A 24,691-nucleotide genomic window follows, 5' to 3' on the forward strand; every position below is an offset into this window, starting at 1 on the left:
CAACAGCTTCTACCCCCAAGCCATAAGACTCCTGAACAGCTAATCATGGCTACCCAGACTATTTGCACTGCCCCCCCACTCTTCCCCATCCCCCTCTTTTACGCTGCTGCTACATATAGCTGTTTATTATTTATGCATAGTCACTTTAACTCTACCCACATGTACATATTACCTCAACTACCTCGACTAGCCGGTGCCCCCGCACATTGACTCTGTACCGGTACCCCCCTGTATATAGCCTCCCTACCGTTATTTTGTTTTACTGCTGCTCTTTAGTTATTTGCTTTTATTTATTTTACTTAACACTTTTTTCTTGTAAGTAAGCATTTCACTGTAATGTCTACACTTGTTGTATTCGGCGCATGTGGCAAATACATTTTGATTTGATAAGGTCATGTCAGAGGCATGTACACAGAATTGGCAGGGCATAGAGGATTCTAATGTCTATTGACAGGGTGCATTTTAACGGAGGTTTACTCTTCTTTTCTCCTTTCCTTTATCTGCACTGATGTGTAAGGACTGGACAGGTGACATTTCCAGTGGGAATCCACCATATTGTTTTCACCTATTCTTTCCTGTGACTAAGGTAAATGAAGGAGATGAGGCCACTAGACCAGACTATTGTGATGCACCCCTGGACTGCATGGAAACAGTGCCACTGTGTGGCTAACAGTGAATAGTGCACAGGTTGGGCCCCTGGAATGAGCCCCACATCACTCACATAGGAGGGAGGGTATATTACTGGTCACTTTCAAAGTTTACCAGTAAACTACCAGAATTTTGGTAATTTTCATGGATTTTATGTAATTTATCACAAGTGGCCCTTTTGGGTACTTCAGATTATCTCAGTTGTCTGTAATTATCTCTGGCCTTCTTACATGTAAAATATATCAAATAAGATGACTTTTTTTTTTTTTCACACTTTTATTTATTTTACTATGTCAATATGTCTTTAATGTTTTGGCGCCAAAACAGAGTTAATTGAAAATAATGGCATTGTTGATTAATGCTTTTTTCATTAATTAGGCTATTTTCTCTTTAATCATATGGTCTATCCACTAGCCCTCAAGGACAATATGGACAGATAAAACATTTATACTATATATGAATACATTTAAAAGTTATTCAAGTATAAATGACCAAAGTTACCATAGATTGCCATAGATGTCATGGTAATTACCAAAATTATAGAATTTTCCGGTAACTTTGTTAAAATACCGGTAGCTGTGCAACCCTACTCACAGATGAAACACAGAGCTTGACATCAGAAAACAACTAATTAAATCCGTATAAAAAGTAGGTTGCCTTTATTAGAAGCTGGGAAACCAAAATGTCATCAACATCATTGTTGTCGTTAATACTTTTTAAGACCACAATATTGCCCTCATCATCATTACCTTCATCGTCGCTACTCACTTTTCCACAACATGCAAAATATTCAACAGTTCAGCGTTCCCATTCCACAACACTGACAAAAGCTTCTCGGCGCAATCACCTGTAAGAATCACAATTTTGCTTACATTTACATTGCCAGTACAATTTAAGATACATAGAAAAAACAAATGAAAAGCAATATAAACGCAGGGATACTGAAGAAATGATGGAAATAAATAGTTAATCCATTGTTTATCATGGTCATGTGTTCATGTTAAACAGGGCCTGGAGGTACACAGCACTACTGGTTTCAATCCTCCCCCTCCAATAAGGGACTGATTCAGACCTGGGACACCAGTGACATGAATCATTCAGTTAACTATCAGAAAAGAAGCCTAGCAGTACGGACCTCATAGCCCTGTTGGGGAGCTCTCTGTGGGAGCCCCTACTGCCTGGACACAGAAACCCCATACAGTACAAGCTTTCAGTGACATTCAGGAACATGATACAAGCCCTATACGAAGATGACCAATCCAAATTAACTGCTAACCCTAACACTAAGGCCCATGTGTAGCCAAGGCTTGAATAGGTATAAGCAATTTACTTTTGTCATTAAAATTTGCTAATACCTATCTAAGATCTACAGAAGTGCTTGGAATATAGGGGCCAGTTTGGAATTAGGCATATAAACACTTGTCCACTGCCATCAGGAGGGTACCAGGGAAAGTGCACCAGAACCAAGGTTCGGTTTGGGTCTGCTGAAACAGCTTCTAGGGCACATATATGCAGTCTTGGGATCTTGAGCGATTTGGTATTGGTCAGAACATCATTGGGTCTGACTGATAGGCCAATATATATATACATACATACAGTGGTCCCTTGGTATAATGACAGCTTTGATCTGTCAGCTAGTCTTCTATTTCATTATTTTCTTTGATGACAGACACCCCCTCCACGTCCTCCTCTTATACTATGTCAGATCTATGGCTTCAGTTGGTCAGCATCCGAGGCAGAGCACTCATTTGCTGAATTCCAAAGCGACCACTAGCCCCAACGCCCTAGGCACTCCTGTAGGCTGGGTGGAATCATTTCTGATCTACAAGTTTAGTATTCACCCTAAAATCCCCTCCAGTCCCCATGTATCACACCATACCAAGTGCTCCTCTAGTTCAGTAGTACCAAGGGAAAATAAGGCAATAAGAAACCGACTCAATCTTTAAGCGCCCAAACTCGTTTGAATAACTAGTAGCTTTAATTCTCAGCGAAAACAATAATGAACCCATATAGACCAAGAATGCATTACGATACCATAGGTTTGGCTCAAAAATGTTTTTCAACCCAGGGAGGAGCAACACCAAAACATTCTCTTGCACTCATTTCATGCCTTCTCTCTCACTTCTGCCCTTGTATTCTCCTATTTGCAGATCTGAAACAACCGGGAAGGCATAAGCAGTGGTTTGACCTAGATTCCTTCATATAGAGTACCACAGTATGAGTCATAATACCCATAAAACCTAGCGGTCAAACAAGGAAATGGTTCCAATCGTTTTCCCACCATTCATTTTTCCCATAGGGGATTTTAGAAACACTTAAAATAAGGTCTGTTTCGTGTAGGCTTACCCTGGCGTGACGTTTTGATAGCCGTGTAAATCTCTCTAGGACAAGATAACTTATCACTATATTGGCCTATATTTACCCTCCAAAAATTAAACGCTAATTAGCTGCTAATGTGGCTATCATTAAGAACTACAAATACCATGATGATCTGGATGAGACTGCTGAATCGAGGTAAAGGTAAGAATCTCTGGGTTAACTAATTTTAGCTAAGTTTAGGCATTAATAAATTGGCTACATTTCTTTAAATGGACAATTCTGTGAACTGTCTTGCGCAAGTTTTAAATTGACACAATACCCGTTAGCAAAGATGTCAGCTAGAGATGACATGCAGGAGCTTGCAGGGATTTGTAGTCTTGCATGTCTACTTTGACACTAATTAGCATTTTTCAATCAGTAAATAGAGCCGAATATATTGATTTAAAAAAATCATCTTGTCTGAGAGATATTTACACGGTTATCAAAACATCTCGCCAGGGTAAGCCTACACGAAACACTGCCCTTATTTTAAGTGTTTCTAAAATTCCATAAGGGAAAAATTTATGGTGAAAAAACAATTGGAACCATTTCCCTGTTTGACCGGTAGGTTTTATGGGTATTATGACACCTCCACTGTGGGGCTCTATTGCTGTCACTTATCCAGTCCTATCAGATCTGTGAAGGGCAGAGTAGGGGAAATGCAGCTAGTGTTTCTTGGATGTAGAGGAGAGGTATGGAGTGAAACATTAGCCAGCATCACTGTTGACTACATCAACACCCTGACTACTTCTGTCTGAGGGGAATGAGCCATGTGTGTGTGAGAGAGAGGGAAGGAGTGAGTATGAGCTGAGTGCAGGAGAGGGAGAGCACGTGAGATGAGTGATAGAATGAGAGAAAAGGAGGAGAGTGGAACAGAAAGGAGGGATTGCTGGGTCTGCTCTCCCAGTCTTCCTAAACCCAGCAGAAAAACAGATGGATTGGGTCAACTTTTCTCTTTAAAATCAAGATACATTTTATTAATTTTCTTAAAAAACAAACATTACAAAAAATCTGAATAGAGAATTAAAACAAACCAACAAAAAAAACATTCATTTTAGGGCCTCTCAAAAAAACAACTCTCGATTCAATTTAAAAAAAGCTTGTGGATGCCTGGCACAAAGGGTTGAACAATGAAAGGATGCTCTGGCCATACCAGGGTAGTGTGCGTGTCTGCTGGCATGTGTGTACGGTGTATGCATGTGTCATGCCTAGCACAGAGGCATCCAAAATCTCTGAACCACAAACCAAATGGTAGAGGGTCTAGGGTGAGGAAACACCAAATCCCCTGAGTGTGTGCTCCATCACACCCGCACAATGGTAGTACCAGCACAGCAAACAAACAGGCTCTCTTAGGGCTGATCTAGAACCTGCTTCCATGACCCCCTCGCTCACCACACAAATAACCGTTTACAGCACATCGCAGACGCTCAGAGTAATCTCTCGGTCTAAAGCACAATAACACACTGCTACTCCAAAGTGATCTTCAACTCTGTTCCTTGTACTATGAATGTACTGTTATATTGAATATCATGAAAAAATGTGTTGGACGTGTGCTGATTGCTATTTGTCCAATGCCGATTATTCTGCCTATTTGCTTTATAATACAATAAAAACAATTGATCTCAAAGCACATGACTGAACAGTTACACAAAGCTTGTTTTGTTATTGAATATGTATGTGTTAAACTGAAGGTCCTTGACACAGGGCCAGAGCGTAACCTCAGAGTAGGGGGAAATAGAACAGCATTAATTCAACCAAGTTAACATTAAAATAACAACCGTAAAACCTTCCTTAAAACGTGTTGTGTTTGAGTTTAAAAAGCACTGTCAGTGTTGGCACAGCGCTATGGGGTTAGTGGGCACAGGAACTGAGGGAGAACAATCTAGATACAACAGGGAAATAGACAGACAGGAAACACGCTGACATATCCTCCCTCAAAGAGTCTCCAGTGTGGCCTTCTCTGATTAGTCAGCGTTGGGCTGTAACTAAACCAATGGGTAGTGTGGCACAGTGAATAAAAAAGTGCTTTGATTGGACAACAGCAGTCCACTGAGAAACCAGGATAGAGATAGAAACCCAGACTGGCTGAACAAACCCAGGGCTCAGTAATCACTGATCTAACTCTCCTGGATAGGTCAAGCAAGGGTTATTCTACATAGCTTTCACCTATTCAGTCATGTCAGACCAGAGATTACTTGGGGAGGAGAGGGGAATGGAGAACTCAGCAGAGAAAGAAGATGGCTAGAATTTATTTTTTTATAGAAGGCTCACTTGCACACACACACACACACATCAGCCTGCAGAAAGAAAACTAGTGACTCTACACTCCAAGCGACTGTTGAGGACGGATGTCCACTAGCACGGAGCTCTCAGAAAAAGGCAAACTAACAAAGCCTAAAGAAACCGTTTTTTGAGATTCACACAGACTTGTGTAGGAAAGACTAATGCAGTCACTGCAGAGAGGGAGATGAGAAAGGAGAGGAGAGGTGTGCCAGTGGAGGGAGGTGTAGCTGAGCAGAGGGGACAGGGATGGAGGGATGGGACATGTTCAGAGAGATGGAGTAAAATCTCACTTGTTCTTTCCTTCCATCCCTCACAGCCATATGGTATGCATGATCTCATGCACACAGATACCATGTCCTCAGTCAGTCAGTCAGTCAGTCAGTCAGTCATTACGGGAAGCCAGACACTAAACAACTAACACTAAACAACAAATGAGGTTCAAACCATTGAGCCAGGCCACCAATGAAACCAAAATAAACTCTAAACCAAGAGAAACAAAAACTTGAGAAGGTAAAGAGAGAGAGGGAAGGGGAGGGGGGAGAGAGAGAGAGGTGGGACTTCTGTGGGTCTAGTCTTCCCCAGAGGGCACGTCCTCTTCCGATCCGTCCTCCTCTTCCTCCTCCTCCTCATCTTCCTTTTCCTTCTTCTCCTTCCCGGGTGCCTCCTTCGTTTTCTTGGGTGCGGGGGAGGAGTCTTTCTTCACCACCTCCTCCTCTTCCTCCTCCAAAGGGCTCTCTGGCTCCTCCTCTTCCTCCTCCTCTTTGGGCGAGCTCTTCTCCAGGGCCTTGGCAGCACTGGGGCGACCTTTACCCTTTCCTTTCATTGGGCTGGGGGTCACTGGGGGAGGAGAAGCACACACAAAGTTATGGATACACATTCATTCAATGACGTTATGAGGCTGGGAAGATACTTACACATTATCTGAAAAAAACATTTAACAACCGATGCTTGCAGTTCTGAAGGATATGGGTGATTGATTCATGGTGAGCGGTCCTACCAGTGGCCTTTAGTCGTGGTTTGGGGGATTTCTTTTCCTTCCTTTCCGGCCGGCTCCGTTTGATCACCTTCTTGCTGCTCCTCTTGCTCTTGGAGCGGCCATAGTCACTATCATCATCATCCTCAACCATGAAGTCTTCATCACTGCCCGACTCATCAGCTAGAGAGAGGAGGACGAGGTGGTGATTATTGGTAATTTCACCTGAAAAATACACTACATGGCCAAAAGAATGTGGTCACCTGCTCGTCAAACATCTCATTCCAAAATCATTGGCATTAATATGTAGTTGGTCCCCCCTTTGCTGCTACAACAGCCTCCAGTCTTCTGGGAAGGCTTTCCACTAGATGTTTGAACATTGCTGCGGGGACTTGCTTCCATTCAGTCAAAAGAGCATTAGTGAGGTCGGGCACTGATGTTGGGCGATTAGGCCTGGCTCGCAGTCTGCATTCCAATTTATCCCAAAGGTGTTCGATGGGGTTGAGGTCAGGACTCTGTGCAAGCCAGTCAAGTTCTTCCACACCGATCTCGACAAACCATTTCTATATGGACCTCGCTTTGTGCACGGGGGCATTGTCATGCTGAAACAGGAAAGGGTCTTCCCCAAACTGTTGACACAAAGCTGGAAGCACAGAATCGTCTAGAATGTAATTGCATGCTGTAGCATTAACATTTCCTTCACTGGAACTAAAGGGCCTAGCCCGAACCATGAAAAACAGCCCCAGACCATTATTCCACCTGCACCAAACTTTACAGTTGGCACTATGCATTGGGGCAGGTAGCGTTCTCCTGGCATCCGCCAAACACAGATTTGTTCGTCGGACTGCCAGATGGTGAAGCGTGATTCATCACTCCAGAGAATGCGTTTACACAGCTCCAGAGTCCAATGGCGGCGAGCTTTACACCACTTCAGCCGACGCTTGGCATTGCGCATGGTGATCTTAGGCTTGTGTGCGGCTCCTCGGCCATGGAAACCCATTTCATGAAGCTCCAGAAGAACAGTTTTTGTGCTGACGTTGCTTCCAGAGGCAGTTTAGAACTCAGCAGTGAGTGTTGAAACAGAGGACAGACGATTTTTACGCGCTACAGCACTCAGTGATCCCGTTCTGTGAGCTTGTGTGGTCTATCACTTTGCAGCTGAGCAGTTGTTGCTCCTAGACGTTTCAACTTCACAATAACAGCACTTACAGTTGACCTGGGCAGCTCTAGCAGGGCAGAAATGTGACAAACTGACTATGACGGTGCCACGTAGAAAGTCACTGAGCTCTTCAGTACGGGCCATTCTACTGCCAATGTTTGTCTATGGAGATTGCATGGCTGTGTGCTCAATTTTATACACCAATTTTAACACTCCCCCGTATAGAAGACTCCTTCGTAGGGCTGGGCGGTATAACTTATTTTACGATATACCGGTATTGATGCACGGACATGTTTGGGTTTTTACTTTACCTTCTATAACGGTATTTTAATGTTTGGTTTGATAAAATGGAATATGCCTTGTGTACGTCCACTTTTATAATTTACTTATCTAATTGAGTCATCGCTCTCCATGCCGCTTTCCACACAGACCTAGCCACGCCCCGTCACTCAAGGAGCACATTTGTTGTTCCTCGACCATGAGACACTTGCGTTCAGTCTGCATGGTCATTGCAGCACATGCAACAATGTTGATGACAACGATGCTGTTTTCACTTTGCTTCTTAATATAAATCCACAAGCTTTCTACAATTACATTATTCGTTTGAGTTTCTACATCTGCAAACAGCTAGTTTGTATTTTCTTAGCAAGTTGGGCCTAAATCTTATTGGCCGCTAATGCTAATCGCTAGTTAGCTGGCTAGCTAGCAAATAAATGTACTGAGTCAGCGCAAACGTAATTAGCTACAGTGCATTCGGAAAGTATTTAGACTTCTTCACTTTTTCCACTTTGTCACGTTAGCCTTATTCTAAAATGGATTACATTTATTTTTTTCCTCATCTACACACAATACCCCATAATGACAAAGCGAAAACAGGTTTAGAAATGTTTGCAAATTTACATAAGTATTCAGACCCTTTGCTATGAGACTCGAAGTTGAGCTCAGGTGCATCCTGTTTCCATTGATCATCCTTGAGATGTTTCTACAACTTGGAGTCCACCTGTGGTAAATTCATTTGATTGGACATTATTTGGAAAGGCACACACCTGTCTATATAAAGGTCCCACAGTTGACAGTGCATGTCAGAGCAAAAACCAAGTCATGAGGTTGAAGGAATTGTCCGTAGAGCTCCGAGACAGGATTATGTCGAGGCACCGATCTGGGGAAGGTTACCAAAAAATGTCTGCAGCATTGAAGGTCCCTAAGAACACAGCGGCCTCCATCATTCTTAAATGGAAGAAGTTTGGAACCACCAAGCCTCTTCCTAGAGCTGGCCGCCCGGCCAAACCCGATGGTCACTCTGACAGAGCTCCAGAGTTCCTCTGTGGAGATGGGAGAACCTTCCAGAAAGACAACCATCTCTGCAGCACTCCACCAATCAGGCTTTTATGGTCAATACCATCCCTACGGTGAAGCATGGTGGTGACAGCATCATGCAGTGGGGATGTTTTTCAGCGGCAGGGACTAGGAGACTAGTCAGGATCGAGGGAAAGATGAACAGAGCAAAGTAGAGAGAGATCCTTGATGAAAACCTGCTCCAGAGCGCTTAGGACCTCAGACTGGGGCGAAGGCTCACCTTCCAACAGGACAACGACTCTAAGCACACAGCCAAGACAACGCAGGAGTGGCTTCGGGACAAGATTCTGAATGTCCTTGATTGGCCCAGCCAGAGCCCGGACTTGAAACCGATTGAACATCTCTGGAGAAACCTGAAAATTGATGTGCAGCGACGCTCCCCATCCAACCTGACAGAGCTTAAGAGGATCTGCGGAGAAGAATGGGAGAAACTCCCCAAATGCAGGTGTGCCAAGCTTATAGCGTCATACCAAAGAAGACTCAAGGCTGTAATCGCTGCCAAAGGTGCTTCAACAAAGTACTGAGTAAAGGGTCTGAATACTTAGGTACATGGATTTCAGGTTTCTGCAAAAGTTTCTAAAAATCTGTTTTTGCTTTGTCATTATGGGGTATTGTGTGTAGATTGATGGGGGGGGGGGGGGGGAAACAATCTAATCCATTTTAGAATAAGGCTGTAACGTAACAAAATGTGGAAAAAGTGAAGGGGTCTGAATACTTTCTGAATGCACTGTAGCTAATTACGTTTGCGCTGACTCAGTACATTTATTTATACATGTACAGCATAATAATACCAGTGATGGTGTAGACCTAAATTAGCATGTTGTTCTTCTAAATATATCTTCTAAATCAAAGAGGAATACGCGACGCATTAATATGTTAGCTACATGAAGTCGCTAAGAGAAAACATTCAATGTAGCCAAAGAATATAGGGTCCGCTAGGAAACCCTTGTCAACACTCCTACCCTGTCACAATAACTTATCCCTGGCATTTGTATTAGTTTTCATGTCCAACACTGTATTGAAAGTGCCCAATATTATATTCTACCTATAGAATTAGAATAATAATTATATTTGCATGATTCCAACAGTTCACCCAAGTGTTTTGCTCTAAATCGCAAGTAAAATAACAATTGCAATATTTGGTTCAAAATAAGGCCTAGGTTGTTTGCCCATATCGTACAACCCTACGTGGCAGTGTGGTAATGATCTCAAATTAGTGCAGGAAATGCAGAAATAGATAGGTCAAATTGAACAGTATAAAACAATCAGAATGGAGAAAGACCCATTCAAATTACTTAGAATGTATATGTTGCCACCCTAGGGTCACGCACTACTCATAAAGCAAATTTAGAACTTTTATTATTCAAAAACATAAATTTCCGTCAAATTCTTTTAAAATACAGTGATATGATATTTTGGCCATATCGCCCAGCCCGATGCCTTCGTTCAATGACTTGTGTGTAATGTAATGGAACAGAGTCATGATCAAGGGCTTGGTCCGGGTAGGCCTGTTTTGAGTGGTTGACTTACGGTCTGCGAAGGCCTCCTCCTTGTCTTCGCGTTCCTCGTCCTCGCTGCCTCCGTCTCCCAGCAAGATCTCTCTCTGTTTGGACACAGCCTTGGTGGCAGCCTGCCGCACCGTACGCACCTTACGACTCACCTCCTCATCACTGTCATCTACACACAGAAAGATGTAGCCAGGTTATAACACACACAGTCATATTATAACTGGCGCACACACAGACACCTCAGTGTATGATTCTTACCTGCGGGTCGTTTTCTCTTGGGTGTCCTCTTAGTGGGCTTTGCCACCTTGGCTGTCTTTCCCTTTTTCCCTCGTTTAGCTTCGTAGTCACTCCCTCCATCCTCATCATCCTCCTCTCCAAAGTCGTTGTCTTCATCACTGCCAAAGTCATCTGCATCCCAACACAAAAACATTTACCACTAGCCCAGTCCCAAAACAACTCCTGGCCACTAGCCCTAGTTCCCTTCTCATAGCCCTAGTCCCCTTCCCCCCTTCGCAGTGTTTTCCATTAGCGCCGGGTCGGCTAATCAGCCGGTCACAGATTCATTTCTACTTTTTTGATTTCATATTAACTAGGCTACTTTCCATTTAAAAGTTTCAATTCACTAGTCTGTCGAGCACGCTCCCGCTAGAGTGAACGATATGCATCTTCTAGCTATCTATTGATAAGATAGGTGCCTGTCAGTCACAAAGAGAGCGATGACAGCGAAACGCAGTCTGCTGTCTGTCCCGCCTCCCGGTACAATTTGAGTGCGCTGTGGCTGGTTGCAGTCAAATTTCTTTACGCGGAGGAGGGAGAGCGCATGATGCTTGTGAATTTGCACATCCCATGTAAGTGGTAATGATGAGTCAAAATCCACTTAGCTTAATTATTAATTAAATGTTTGCAGCCTTTCGTCAAAAATGGACTACAACTAGATCTGGGCTTCCCAGGCAGATCCAGATATTTTTATTTGATCAGAAACATGGTTATCTGAGAAAATGGTGGATGCTGAGGTTACTATTGATGGTTTTAGAGTATTCAGGGCTGATAGAACGGGCAAAGGTGGTGGTGTTGCTATCTATACAAAAAGTCACCTTTCTGTGTCTCTTCAAGGCTACTTCCAGTCCTAAACAATTTGAATTTCTAGCTTTAAGTCTTCAACTAGGTTCTAATTCTCAAGTAACTGTTCGGGAGTCTACCACCCTAAGAAATGTTTGTTAACTAGTCCCACTGACTTAATAGCTTATTTTTCTACTTCTGAGATGTTGGTCGCAGGTGACTTGAACCTGTCCTGAGGAACCCAAGACTCAGACCGGTTAAAGGATTTTTGTAATAACTATCTTGAGTTCATACGCAATAGAGATGTTGCCTGGGCCATGGCTAGAAGTACTGACTCCAGCCGGGACTGGCAATCCTTCAGAGAATTGAGAAATCTGTGTAAAAGACACTCACTGACTGTACTGGAAATCCCTATAAATTCTGGAAAACTGTGAAATAATTAAAAAGGGTTGTACTTCCTCTACTCTTCCCTTACAAATGAATGTAGTCTGGCCCTATTACTGATAATTTAATAATTTAAATTAACATTTTATTTCTGCAGGCTCTCTGATACAATTCAAAAGCCTACTCACTGTGACAATGTACTGGATGTTAATGGGGGAATTTTACTGAATAATTTAGAAAATGTCAGTCAGGGTTTTCCCTTTTGGCAATTCACAGAAAATGTGTTGTTGACATTACGATATCTACATGGGCCGACCACTTGGATCCAGGTCATTGTTGGTTTAATAACCCACATCTTTAATTTAAACACTTATCAAGAAATATTCCTAAAGTGTGGAAACAAGCTTATGCGCTGCCACTACATAAGGGAGGTGATTGTTGTGATCTTGACCACTATTGTCCCATATTAAGGGTTCCTTGTTTAGCTAAGATTCTTCAATCATTGGTGAATGTGCAACTTCGTTCTTTTTTAAATATTTTTTAAATCTGTGAACTGTATTATGAATGTACATCAATCAGGGTTTAGACCAGGGTACAGTACTATTACTGCAACCACATCTGTTGTAAATTATATTGTCAATGCTTTGGATGCTAAGATGAATTGTGCTGCCCTATTTATAGGATTTGTCAAAAGCTTTTGATACAGTTGATCATTCTATCATATTGAGTAAGTTGTCCGTGTTAGGCCTTGGCACTGATGCCTGTTTGTGGTTTCAGAATTATCTTAGTGACAGAACCAAGGCTTTTATGATAGACAGGGTTAAATCCACATTTCTTAAAGTGCTTAATGGGGTACCCCAGGGTTCGATTTTGGGGCCATTGTTGTTCACGTTGTATATAAATGACATTGGAAATACTGTTAACACCTGTAACATTCATCTCTACACAGATTACAGTTATTTATTCCTGTGCCTCTTCAGTGCAGCAGGCCATTAGTGACCTTCAGCATGACTTAATCCAACAATCACTTCCTGATATTAACTTAGTGTTAAATGCAAATACCGTTCTCTAGGTCTCGTAACGTTGACTGAGGACATGCGTACTTGCACTCCAAATGAAGCCCAAATTGAGCATGTTTCTCACTAGGAGTACTTAGGTATCTGGATTGATGACAAGTTGTCTTTTGAAACACACATTGAAAATGACAAAGCTGAGATCTATGATCTATTTTACATTTTTTATATAGAAATAAATCCTGCCTCAGTTCTGACACAAATAGGAAGATTGTTCAAACAAGGCTTCTCCCTGTAATAGACTATGCTGACATTATTTATATGCATGTGGCAGCCTCTGTTTTGAAACCATTGGACTCAGTATTCCATTCAGCAACTCGTTTTATCACTCGGGACGTCTTTAGGACTCATCATTGTGTTCTGTACAAAAATGTGGCATGGACCTCTCTGTCTGTAAGAAGAGAGCTGCACTCTTATTTACAAAGCCGTCTTGCATAAACTTTTTCTGTACATAACTTCATTGATTAAATTCAGACATACAAATTACCAAACCCGTTCTCAGGGATGGATAACTCTGGAGATCCCTTTGGTCTCCATAGGATTGGGAAAATCTGCTTTTTAGGTGTGGAACAATATGCAGAAATCCTTGCAGTTAGATATTCTGGTGCCTTTCAGGCATTTACAATGATTGATTGGAGACTTATGTTACAGAATGGGATTGCTTTTCTTAAATATGTTTAATGTGTATTTTATTGTGTTTTATTTGTAATGTCTTTGTAGGGCTGTTGCATTTTATTTAGTGTTTTATTTTATATACATTGAAAAACACTAAAACGCAACAATTTCAGAGATTTACAGTTCATAAGGAAATTAGTCAATTGAAATGAATTAATTATGCCCTAACCTATGGATTTCACATGACTGAGAATTTTTTTTTAAAGGTAGGGGCGGGGATCAGTCTGTATCTGGTGTGACCACCATTTGCCTCACGCAGCGCAACATCTCCTTCGCATAGTTTATTAAGCCGTTGATTGTGGCCGTTTATTGTGGCCTCTGGAATGTTGTCCCATTCCTCTTCAATGGGTGTGCAAAGTTGCTAGATATTGGAGGGCACTCGAACACGCTGTGGTACACGTCGATCCAGAGCATCCAAAACATGCCCAATGGGTGACATGTCCGGTGAGTATGCAGGACATGGAAGAACTGGGACATTTTCAGCTTCCAGGAATTGTGTACAGATCCTTACGACATGGGGCCGTGCATGATCATGCTGAAACATGTGATGGCAGCGAATTAATGGCACCACAATGGGCCTCAGAATCTTGTCAAGGTCTCTCTGTGCATTCACATTGCCATCGATAAAATGCAATTGTGTTTGTTGTCCGTAGTATATACAGTGGGGGAAAAAAGTATTTAGTCAGCCACCAATTGTGCAAGTTCTCCCACTTAAAAAGATGAGGCCTGTAATTTTCATCATAGGTACACGTCAACTATGACAGACAAAATGAGGAAAAGAAATCCAGAAAATCACATTGTAGGATTTTTAATGAATTTATTTGCAAATTATGGTGGAAAATAAGTATTTGGTCAATAACAAAAGTTTCTCAATACTTTGTTATATACCCTTTGTTGGCAATGACACAGGTCAAACGTTTTCTGTAAGTCTTCACAAGGTTTTCACACACTGTTGCTGGTATTTTGGCCCATTCCTCCATGCAGATCTCCTCTAGAGCAGTGATGTTTTGGGGCTGTCGCTGGGCAACACGGACTTTCAACTCCCTCCAAAGATTTTCCATGGGGTTGAGATCTGGAGACTGGCTAGGCCACTCCAGGACCTTGAAATGCTTCTTACGAAGCCACTCCTTCGTTGCCCGGGCGGTGTGTTTGGGATCATTGTCATGCTGAAAGACCCAGCCACGTTTCATCTTCAATGCCCTTGCTGATGGAAGGAGGTTTTCACTCAAAATCTCACGATACATGGCCCCATTCATTCTTTCCTTTACACGGATCAGTCGTCCTGGTCCCTTTGCAGAAAAACAGCCCCAAAGCATGATGTTTCCACCCCCATGCTTCACAGTAGGTATGGTGTTCTTTGGATGCAACTCAGCATTCTTTGTCCTCCAAACACGACGAGTTGAGTTTTTACCAAAAAGTTCTATTTTGGTTTCATCTGACCATATGACATTCTCCCAATCCTCTTCTGGATCATCCAAATGCACTCTAGCATACTTCAGACGGGCCTGGACATGTACTGGCTTAAGCAGGGGGACACGTCTGGCACTGCAGGATTTGAGTCCCTGGCGGCGTAGTGTGTTACTGATGGTAGGCTTTGTTACTTTGGTCCCAGCTCTCTGCAGGTCATTCACTAGGTCCCCCCCGTGTGGTTCTGGGATTTTTGCTCACCGTTCTTGTGATCATTTTGACCCCACGGGGTGAGATCTTGCGTGGAGCCCCAGATCGAGGGAGATTATCAGTGGTCTTGTATGTCTTCCATTTCCTAATAATTGCTCCCACAGTTGATTTCTTCAAACCAAGCTGCTTACCTATTGCAGATTCAGTCTTCCCAGCCTGGTGCAGGTCTACAATTTTGTTTCTTGTGTCCTTTGACAGCTCTTTGGTCTCAAATACTTATTTTCCACCATAATTTGCAAATACATTTATTAAAAATCCTACAATGTGATTTTCTGGATTTTTTTTTCTAATTTCGTCTGTCATAGTTTACGTGTACCCATGATGAAAATTACAGGCCTCTCTCATCTTTTTAAGTGGGAGAACTTGCACAATGGGTGGCTGACTAAATACTTTTTTCCCCCCACTGTATCTGTCTGCCCATACCATAACCACACCGCCACCATGGGGCCGTCTGTTCACAACGTTGACATCAGCAAACCGCTAGCCCACACGACACCATACATGCTGTCTGCCATCTGCCCGGTACAGTTGAAACAGTGATAAATCCCTGAATAGCACATTACTCCAGCGAGCCAGTGGCCATCGAAAGTGAGCATTTGTCCACTGATGTCGGTTACGAAGCCGAACTGCAGTCAGATTAAGACCCTGGTGAGGACAAGCACGCAGATGAGCTTCCCTGAAATGGTTTCTGACAGTTTGTGCAGAAATTCTTCGGTTGTGCCAACCCAGTTTCATCAGCCGTCTGGTCTCAGATGATCCCGCAGGTGATGAAGCCGGATGTGGAGGTCCTGGGCTGGTGTGGACATTCCTGCAGTCAGCATACCAATTGCATTCTCCTTCAAAACATGAGACATCTGTGGCATTGTGTTGTGTGACAAAACTGCACATTTTAGAGTGGCCTTTTATTGTCCCCAGCACAAGGTGCACCTGTGTAATGATCATGCTGTTTAAGCAGCTTCTTGACATGCCACACCTGTCAGGTGGATGGATTATTTTGGCAAAGGAGAAATGCTCTCTAAAAGGGATGTAAACAAATTAGTGATTTTTGTTGTTGCGAAATAAGCTTTTTGTAAATATTTCAGCTCATGAAACATGGGACCAACACTTCACATGGTGCATATATTTTTGTTCAGTATAAATAGTTTTTATGTGACTCCCTGTTTAAATAAAGGTTAATAAAGTAGTGAAAAAAATTATATAGCGATATTGTCAAAACAATACATAGTCAGAAATAATATATTTAACTGTATCGATTTCTCCCCCCCATCACTATCTGGATCCTAACCTCTAACCATAGCCTCCTCTAAAGGACATTTTCCCTAACCCCAAGACCAAGCTTGAACAACATTTCCACTTCTGAAAGGGATCATAGATTTATCATAATTCATAGATCTATCACAAATATAATATTGTTAATCAACCAGTTGATGAATGGAAATGTCAGAATGGCTTACCTGCTGAATCATTTTTGGATTTGGAGAGTTTTTCATCAGAATCCTCACTGAAACAAAAAACAACAATTGAGCAACAAGATACACACCAAGTCTGCTTTTTAATAGAACCACCAAATCTTGAGTTGAACGCCCTCAACTCTTATTTCTAAATCATGCATGATGCCAATGGAAGATGTTCCCTGAAGTTTGAGTCAAGATTCAGCCTTGTGCTGCGGTTCTCTGGGCTCACCTGTCCTCCTGAGAGTTAGGATTCAGCCTTGTGCTGCTGTTCTCTGGGCTCACCTGTCCTCCTGAGAGTTCTTTGATCGCTTGCGCTTCACCTCGCGAGGAGCCGCACGAGGCTTCTTAGGCTTGTCGGAGTTCTTCCCATACTCCTCATCTACAAGGGAAGGAAAAAAGGGGTTAAACACACAGTTTACAGGGGAGAGGGGTTGCAGTTGCACACACAAACTCTCGCTCTCTCACCTGCGTCATCAGACTCCTGGAATTGTGAGTAATTCACCACCTTCTTGTTCCTGTGAAGTAAACACAAACAGAGATTTCCTCTCCTGTTTATAGTCGGTAGGATGAGGACTGTTGTCGTAGGACAAAACATGCAGAAATAATAATCATCGTCATCATCATGACAGCCTTTCACTAACAGTTACATGCTGTCAGGGGGAGTTAACACTTTACCCCCCATCCGTAGCAAACATAGCTGATTAAACGAAAAAATTAAACTGAAGTTCATGATTAGTTCGTTATTGGAGCCAGTTGTGTTAGCTGTGACACCAATCAGCCCCTCCAGGATTGGAGTTGCCCATCCCTGAAATAGGGTACAAGTCAATAGTCTAACGTGGCTTCCTCTCCTTCATCTGCACCGATCAACACAGAGGGTGGATGAAAGCTATTTGGAGGACAGGGCTCTAAGTGCGACCATTTTGGTCACATATTTCTGTGCAAACCTGTAATTTTAATTTGGGAGCACCAGTTATCAGCCAGAGTATAATTGTTTTAATGATTTGGCGTTGCTGTACCGCTTTTTCAGAGTGCGCTATATAAAAATTAAGATTCATGAAAAAGATGCATTACTACACAGAGAACTGCTTGTCTCTAGCCCAAACCGTTCAAAAGTTGTGACCATATTATCTGCGCTACGTTTTGCTGGATGCTTCGCCGTTGGTGGGCCGCATTTTACATTCATAAACCATTTAACTTTTTTTAGTCCTTTAGCAGACGCTCTTATCCAGAGAGACTTACATGAGCAATTATGGTTAAGTGCCTTGCTCAAGGGCACATATTTTTTCCCCACCTAGTCGGCTCGGGATTCGAACCAGCGACATTTTGGTTACTTGTCCGACACTATTAACATCTAGGCTACCTACCACCCAGGTAAACCATGTTGCGGGCCGTTAACACCTTGTTCAGTCATGACGTTACCTCATTAGCTGGCTAACAACCTGGCAACTTTAGCAGTATATCCAAACATTTGGGGGCACAGAAAGAATGTTAAAAGGACAGCTTCTTCAGGAGATCAAATGATCATAGCAATGAATGAATTGCATGTCATCACACCCAAACGTGACATTCTTAAAGAGACAGTGCACAATTTTCAATGCATTTCGATAGGAAACAGGGCAAAATTCTATCCTCCTGATTCCTGCTTAAAAGCAAAAACCAAAGCAGGAAGTACCAGTGACTCGCTCAAAACGAAAGTGGTCAGATGATGCGAATGCTACGCTACAGGACTGTTTTGCTAACAGACTGGAATATGTTTCGGGATTCATCCAATGGCATTGAGGAGTATACCACAGTCACCGGCTTCATCAATAAGTGCATCGACGACGTCATCCCCAAAGTGACCGTACGTACATATCCCAACCAGAAGCCATGGATTACACCGGCTCTGACGCTCATTGGATGTGAACTTGCAAACTATTACGGACTACAAAGGGAAACCCAGCCGCGAGCTGCACAGTGACACGAGTCTACCAGATGGGCTAAATGCCTTTTATGCTCGCTTTGAGGCAAGCAACACTGAAGCATGCATGAGAGCAAGACCTTTAAACCAGTCAATATTCACAAGGCCGCGGTGCCAGACGGATTACCAGGACATGTACTCAGAGCATGCAAAGGACCAACTGGCAAGTGTCTTCACTGACATTTTCAACCTCTCCCTGACCGAGTCTGTAATACCTACATGTTTCAAGCAGACCACAATAGTCCCTGTGCCCAAGAACGAGAAAAGGTAACATGCCTAAATGAATACCACCAACGTCGTTAGCTATGAAGTGCTTTGAAAGGCAGGTCATGACTCCAACACCATCATTAAGTTTGCTGGCAGGTCTGATCACCGGCAACGATGAGACAGCCTATAGGGAGGTGGTCAGAGACCTGGCAGTGTGGTGCCAGGATAACAACCTCTCCCTCAACGTGAGCAAGACAAAGGAAACAAGCCCTTATTCACATCAACAGGGCTGTAGTGGAGCAGGTTGAGAGCTTCGAGTTCCTTGGTGTCCACATCACCAACAAGCTATCATGATCCAAACACACCAAGACAGTCGTGAAGAGGACACGACAACGCCTATTCCCCCTCAGGAGACTGAAAAGATTTGTCATGGGCCCCCAGAAAGTTATACAGCTGCATAATCGACAGCATCCTGACCGGTTGCATCAATGCCTGGTATGGCAACTGCTCGGCTTCCGACCGTAAGGCGCCAACAGAGGGTAGTGTGTGCGGTCCAATACATCACTGGGGCCAAGCTACCTGCCATCCAGGACCTCTATACTAGGCGGTGTCAGAGGAAGGCAAAAAAAAGTGTCAAAGACTCCAGTCCCCCAAGTCATAGACTGTTCTCTCTGCTACTGCACGGCAAGCGGTACTGGAATGCCAAGTCTAGGTCCAAAAGGCTCCTTAACAGCTTCTACCCCCCAAGCCATAAGACTGCTGAACAATTAATAAAATGGCCACCCGGACTATTTACATTAACCCCCCCCTGTTTTTACACTGCTGCTACTCGCTGTTTATTATCTATGCATAGTCACTCTACCCCTACCTACATGTACAAATTACCTCGACTAACCTGTACCCCCGCACATAGCATGTGGTCCTCTGTAGCTCAATTGGTAGAGCATGGCGCTTGTAACGCCAGGGTAGTGGGTTCGATCGCCGGGACCACCCATACGTAAAAATGTATGCACACATGACTGTAAGTCGCTTTGGATAAAAGCGTCTGCTAAATGGCATATTACTATTTACTATTGTCTTAATAATTTTATTGTGTTACTTTTTACTTTATTTAATAAATATTTTCTTAAAACTGCATTCTTGGTTAAGGGCTTGTAAGTAAGCATTTCACGGTATGGTCTACACCGGTTGTATTCGGCGCATGTGACAAATACAACTTTTGTATTAGTAAAGTTGTTTTTGGATTATAAATTGTGCTCAAGGTTTCCAAAAACGTATCACAATCGAGGATTTTAGATCGAACGTTTCACAATTTGATCAATTCCCCTCAGCGAATCAAAAGAAAGATTCAATGACTTCAATGTAATGTAGAGTCAGAAGGGCAAAGATGGACCCAGATTAGACAAACATAACTCTAGGAACCACACCCGGTTCATATAAGATGCCCAACTCTGTACGGTTCTTCTCATCTCATGCAGCCAACGCAATGTATTTCCAATCATTCCAAATCAAGGCGCAACAGGATTTCATCCACTTCAGTTCCCTCTATTCCGCCACACCCCCAAACACACTCAGCCATCAATCATGCATCAGCAGTATGCGTTTTGTTTTTAAAGTTCCCTCACACAGATGGGGCTAGTTTCTCTAGTAAACTGGATGCTCGTGTCTCACTTCTTCAGTTTCAAGGGCTCATTTGGGAAAGTGGATGAGTGGAATGGGTTAAAACACACACTACAGACCAGTGCTGCAGGTGACACACAGCTGACCACAGGCAGGTGCTAAATGTAATACACACCTTCAGAGCTGTGATGTAATACACACACACAGGCATGAGGCATACATAACCTATATACATTTACATTTTAGTCATTTAGCAGACGCTCCTAACCAGAGCGACTTAGTTAGTGAGTGCATACATTTTCATACTGGCCCCCCGTGGGAAACGAACCCACAACCCTGGCGTTGCAAGCGCCATGCTCTACCAACTGAGCTACACGGGCCTACAGTGGTCTTGCTCTCGTATACACACACATCCTTCTATTTTCCCATCCCCCTGACCTCCTAACACACACTAAAGTGATTGGAAACATTGTCTGTAATAGTAATTATAGGCTACCATAGTACCACATATGGTTAATTTAATTTTTTATTTAACCTTTATTTAACCAGGTAGGCCAGTTGAGAACAAGTTCTCATTTACAACTGCGACCTGGCCAAGATAAAGCAAAGCAGTGCGATAAAAAACACAGAGTTACATATGGGACAAACAAAAACGTACAGTCAAAAATAGAAAATCTATATACAGTGTGTGCAAATGTAGTAAGTTATGGAGGTAAGGCAATAAATAGGCCATAGTGCAAAATAATTACAATTTAGTATTAACACTGGAGTGTTAGCTGTGCAGAAGATGATGTGCAAATAGAGATACTGGGGTGCAAATGACCAAAATAAATAACAATATGGGGATGAGGTAGTTGGGTGGGCTAAATACAGATGGGCTGTGTACAGGTGCAGTGATCGGTAAGCTGCTCTGACAACTGATGCTTAAATATAGTGAGGGAGATAAGTGTCTCCAGCTTCAGAGATTTTTGCAATTTGTTCCAGTCATTGGCAGCAGAGAACTGGAAGGAATGGCGGCCAAAGGAGGTGTTGGCTTTGGGGATGACCAGTGAGATATACCTGCTGGAGCGCATATTACGGGTGGGTGTTGCTATGGTGACCAATGAGCTAAGATAAGGCGGGGATTTTCCTAGCAGTGATTTATAGATGACCTGGAGCCAGTGGGTTTGGCGACGAATATGTAGTGAGGGCCAGCCAACGAGAGCATACAGGTCACAATGGTGGGTAGTATATGGGGCTTTGGTGAGAAAACCCTACCCCACCCCCACAAAAAATAAGAAAATAAGAAAACATAAAACAAATGAAAATTAAAAATATACTCAAAAAATTAAAATAAATAAATTGGTAAAGTGGTTGTCCCACTGCCTATTATAAGGTGAATGCACCAATTTGTAAGTCGCTCTGGATAAGAGCGTCTGCTAAATGACGTAAATGTAATGTAAAACGGATGGCACTGTGATAGACTACATCCAATTTGCTGAGTAGAGTGTTGGAGGCTATTTTGTAAATAACATCGCCGAAGTCAGTATAGTATAGTCAGTTTTACGAGGGCATGTTTGGCAGCGTGAGTGAAGGAGGCTTTGTTTTGCGAAATAAGAAGCTGATTCTAGATTTCACTTTGGATTGGAGATGCTTAAAGTGAGAAGGAGGAGTTTACGGTCCAACCAGACACCTAGGTGTTTGTAGTTGTCCACATATTCTAAGTCAGACCTGCCGAGAGTAGTGATTCTAGTCGGGCGGGCGGGTGCAAGCAGCGTTCGATTGAAGAGCATGCATTTAGTTTTACTAGCGTTTAAGAGCAATTGCAGGCTACGGAAGGAGTGTTATGGCATTGAAGCTTGTTTGGAGATTTGTTAACACAGTTTCCAATGAAGGGCCAGATGTATACAAAATGGTGTCGTCTGCGTAGAGGTGGATCAGAGAGTCACCAGCAGCAAGAGCGACATCATTGATATACAGAGAATAGAGTCGGCCCGAGAATTGAACCCTGTGGCACCCCCATAGAGACTGCCAGAGGTCCAGACAACAGGCCCTCCGATTTGACACATTGAACTCTATCTGAGAAGTAGTTGGTGAACCAGGCGAGGCAGTCATTTGAGAAACCAAGGCTATTTAGTCTGCCAATAAGAATGCGGTGATTGACAGAGTCGAAAGCCTTGGCCAGGTCGATGAAGACAGCTGCACAGTACTGTATTTTATCGATTGCGGTTATAATATAGTTTAGGACCTTGAGCGTGGCTGAGGTGCACCCATGACCAGAGGTATGGTGGGATTCATAATGGTCGGTGATCTGTTTGTTAACTTGGCTTTCAAATACTTTCGAAAGGCAGGGCAGGATGGATATAGGTCTGTAAATGTGCTAGTGGGAGCAAGGGAAGTTAGGGCAATAAACGCTTTTACAAACGCAGGCCCTGTCGCCACCGTGAAGACACATAGGCCGAAAGACAAAGCCCTGACCACCACTAGAAAAGCGATCGTCATGAGCTCAAACGAACCCCCCCCTCCCAAAAAAAATATCGAGGGACCCATGCATTACCTGGAAAAAACGGGAGCAAGAGGGGCAATTATCGACGCCACATTGCTACTTAGTTGCAATATCGGTTACATAGTTTGCGGTTACAATGTTGCAACAGTCGCTTCCGATTATAAGTTACATTTTAATAACAACCATCGTCCATTTGTGTTTATCTTGCGAAATAGCTGATTTTCTTCGCTCAAATGCGACCCTCTCGGTCTTTTCAGGTAGCGAAGAGCTAGGCGTGGGGGGTGGGGTGACTTCTAAAGCCATTCCGCCCCCCTGCTATCAGTGAAAATGTAGTTCCTCTGCTCTCCCTTTCTCGTACCGCGTTTTCACTCAAAACCAACAGGTTGCCGTCGCCCCTTCCACATTTCATTGTTCCCTAATAAGACCATAGAATATATAAGACAATTGCGTTTCAATGGTGGATAGCCTACTTGGAGTAGTGTAGACGTCGCTAGGCTGCGTGCTAATAAGATCACATCCCATGAGCCGATGTCCACCGACAGTCCTGGTTTTTATTAGCGTTTCAGAGGCTCCCGTGGATGAATGGGTAGCCATATTCCCCAGGCTGGTCTACCTCCCCTCACACACAAAATACCATGACATACCACATTCCAGGGACACATAAAACCAAGGTAAATACAACTGAAACATAAGGGTAGCGCACCAAATGATACTCGAGTTGGATCGGTTTTCTAGGCATGATTCACACCAGATGCACGCACACTCGCCAAGGCGCGCGCAATACAGGCATTTTCACCCCGCCATGGCGAATGAACAGTCCACATTGCAAGGATTCATGCTAGCAAGTGCGTGCACAAGGAGAAAAAAAAACATTTACATAAATGTTTCATAAAATAAACGGAACTGTGGCCAAAACCACAACATGGTAGAGACGTACGTGTCTCCTGTAAAGGCAGCGTGCACGCCGTACTGCCTCAGCGAAGGACATATTAGAAAAACGTACCTCACTGGTCTTGACATTTTGCAGAAATACTGTAGAGGTTAAGAATGTAAGAAAGGGGAAATGAAATCCAGTGAAATAAAAATGAAATCGTCCCGCTCTGCAACTCCAAAGGGCGCAACGAAACGTTCCAACGCCTGAGCTACTGCGTAAAACGAAAAATACGGGAACTAATTTCTTTTCCAAACGCGATTTTAGTTTAAATTTTACCTTCGGCTACTCAAAATGGTGAATAAAACAAACTGAAACTGCAGCATGTGCGCAACCTAACTGATTGGCTCTAAGGCGGGCTCTTGGCACAGAGGACCGCCCATCCTCGCTGCTGAAAGGAGAGCATCAACACTCCAAAGCTTCGATTGGGCAGTTTGAATTATGATTTCCTTTTTGGTTGGAAATTCTAGTTGGTCATCAAACCCAGTGGTTCAACCCATTTACCCTCCCCCCTTTCAAGGATAGGTTGAGACAGCACTGCTAAGAAAACAAAAAGAGGCCCTCAGTGTGGATGCAAGTTGCCGGAGTTTGTGTCCGAAATGACCGCAATGTAACTTTCTGTTGGAAATGATGCGCGGCCAGCATAGTACTTACATGAATGGCTATAGTAGGCAATGCATATTCATTTGTCATATATTTTCCACTGAAGGGGGCTTGTGGTCCTGACACTGTACGTATCCTCAGGCACCCCCAGGCAGCCATTCCCAGGCAACAGAATTGGCCTACCTGGTAGATCTAAGTTGCTAAATGAATTGCACAGAAGACAGTCAGGTATAAATGTTGTTCTACAGTCTGAAAAAGTGAACATTCATAGCCTCCTC

The 24,691-nt window shown here is 43.2% G+C and overlaps 1 protein-coding gene across 2 annotated transcripts; it reads right to left on the bottom strand.

The window, feature by feature from the left end:
- Window positions 1-1,284: 1,284 nt before the first annotated feature.
- nucks1a (nuclear casein kinase and cyclin-dependent kinase substrate 1a) lies at window positions 1,285-24,134 on the bottom strand. 2 transcript variants are annotated; one of them, XM_084172539.1, is made up of 8 exons: window positions 23,883-24,134; window positions 17,073-17,122; window positions 16,890-16,986; window positions 16,608-16,654; window positions 10,544-10,693; window positions 10,308-10,454; window positions 6,287-6,445; window positions 1,285-6,126 (listed from the first exon to the last, which is right to left on the bottom strand). In XM_084172539.1, the coding sequence occupies exons 1-8, from the start codon at window positions 23,897-23,899 to the stop codon at window positions 5,858-5,860; spliced, it is 936 nt and encodes a 311-aa protein (XP_084028665.1). In that variant the 5' UTR covers window positions 23,900-24,134; the 3' UTR covers window positions 1,285-5,857. The 2 variants fall into 2 exon arrangements, with proteins under 2 accessions (XP_084028665.1, XP_084028666.1); XM_084172540.1 differs by lacking the exon at window positions 6,287-6,445.
- Between the last annotated feature and the right edge of the window lie 557 nt (window positions 24,135-24,691).

Source organism: Coregonus lavaretus, assembly GCF_964263955.1.
Source record: "Coregonus lavaretus genome assembly, chromosome: 12".
NCBI lineage: Eukaryota > Metazoa > Chordata > Actinopteri > Salmoniformes > Salmonidae > Coregonus > Coregonus lavaretus.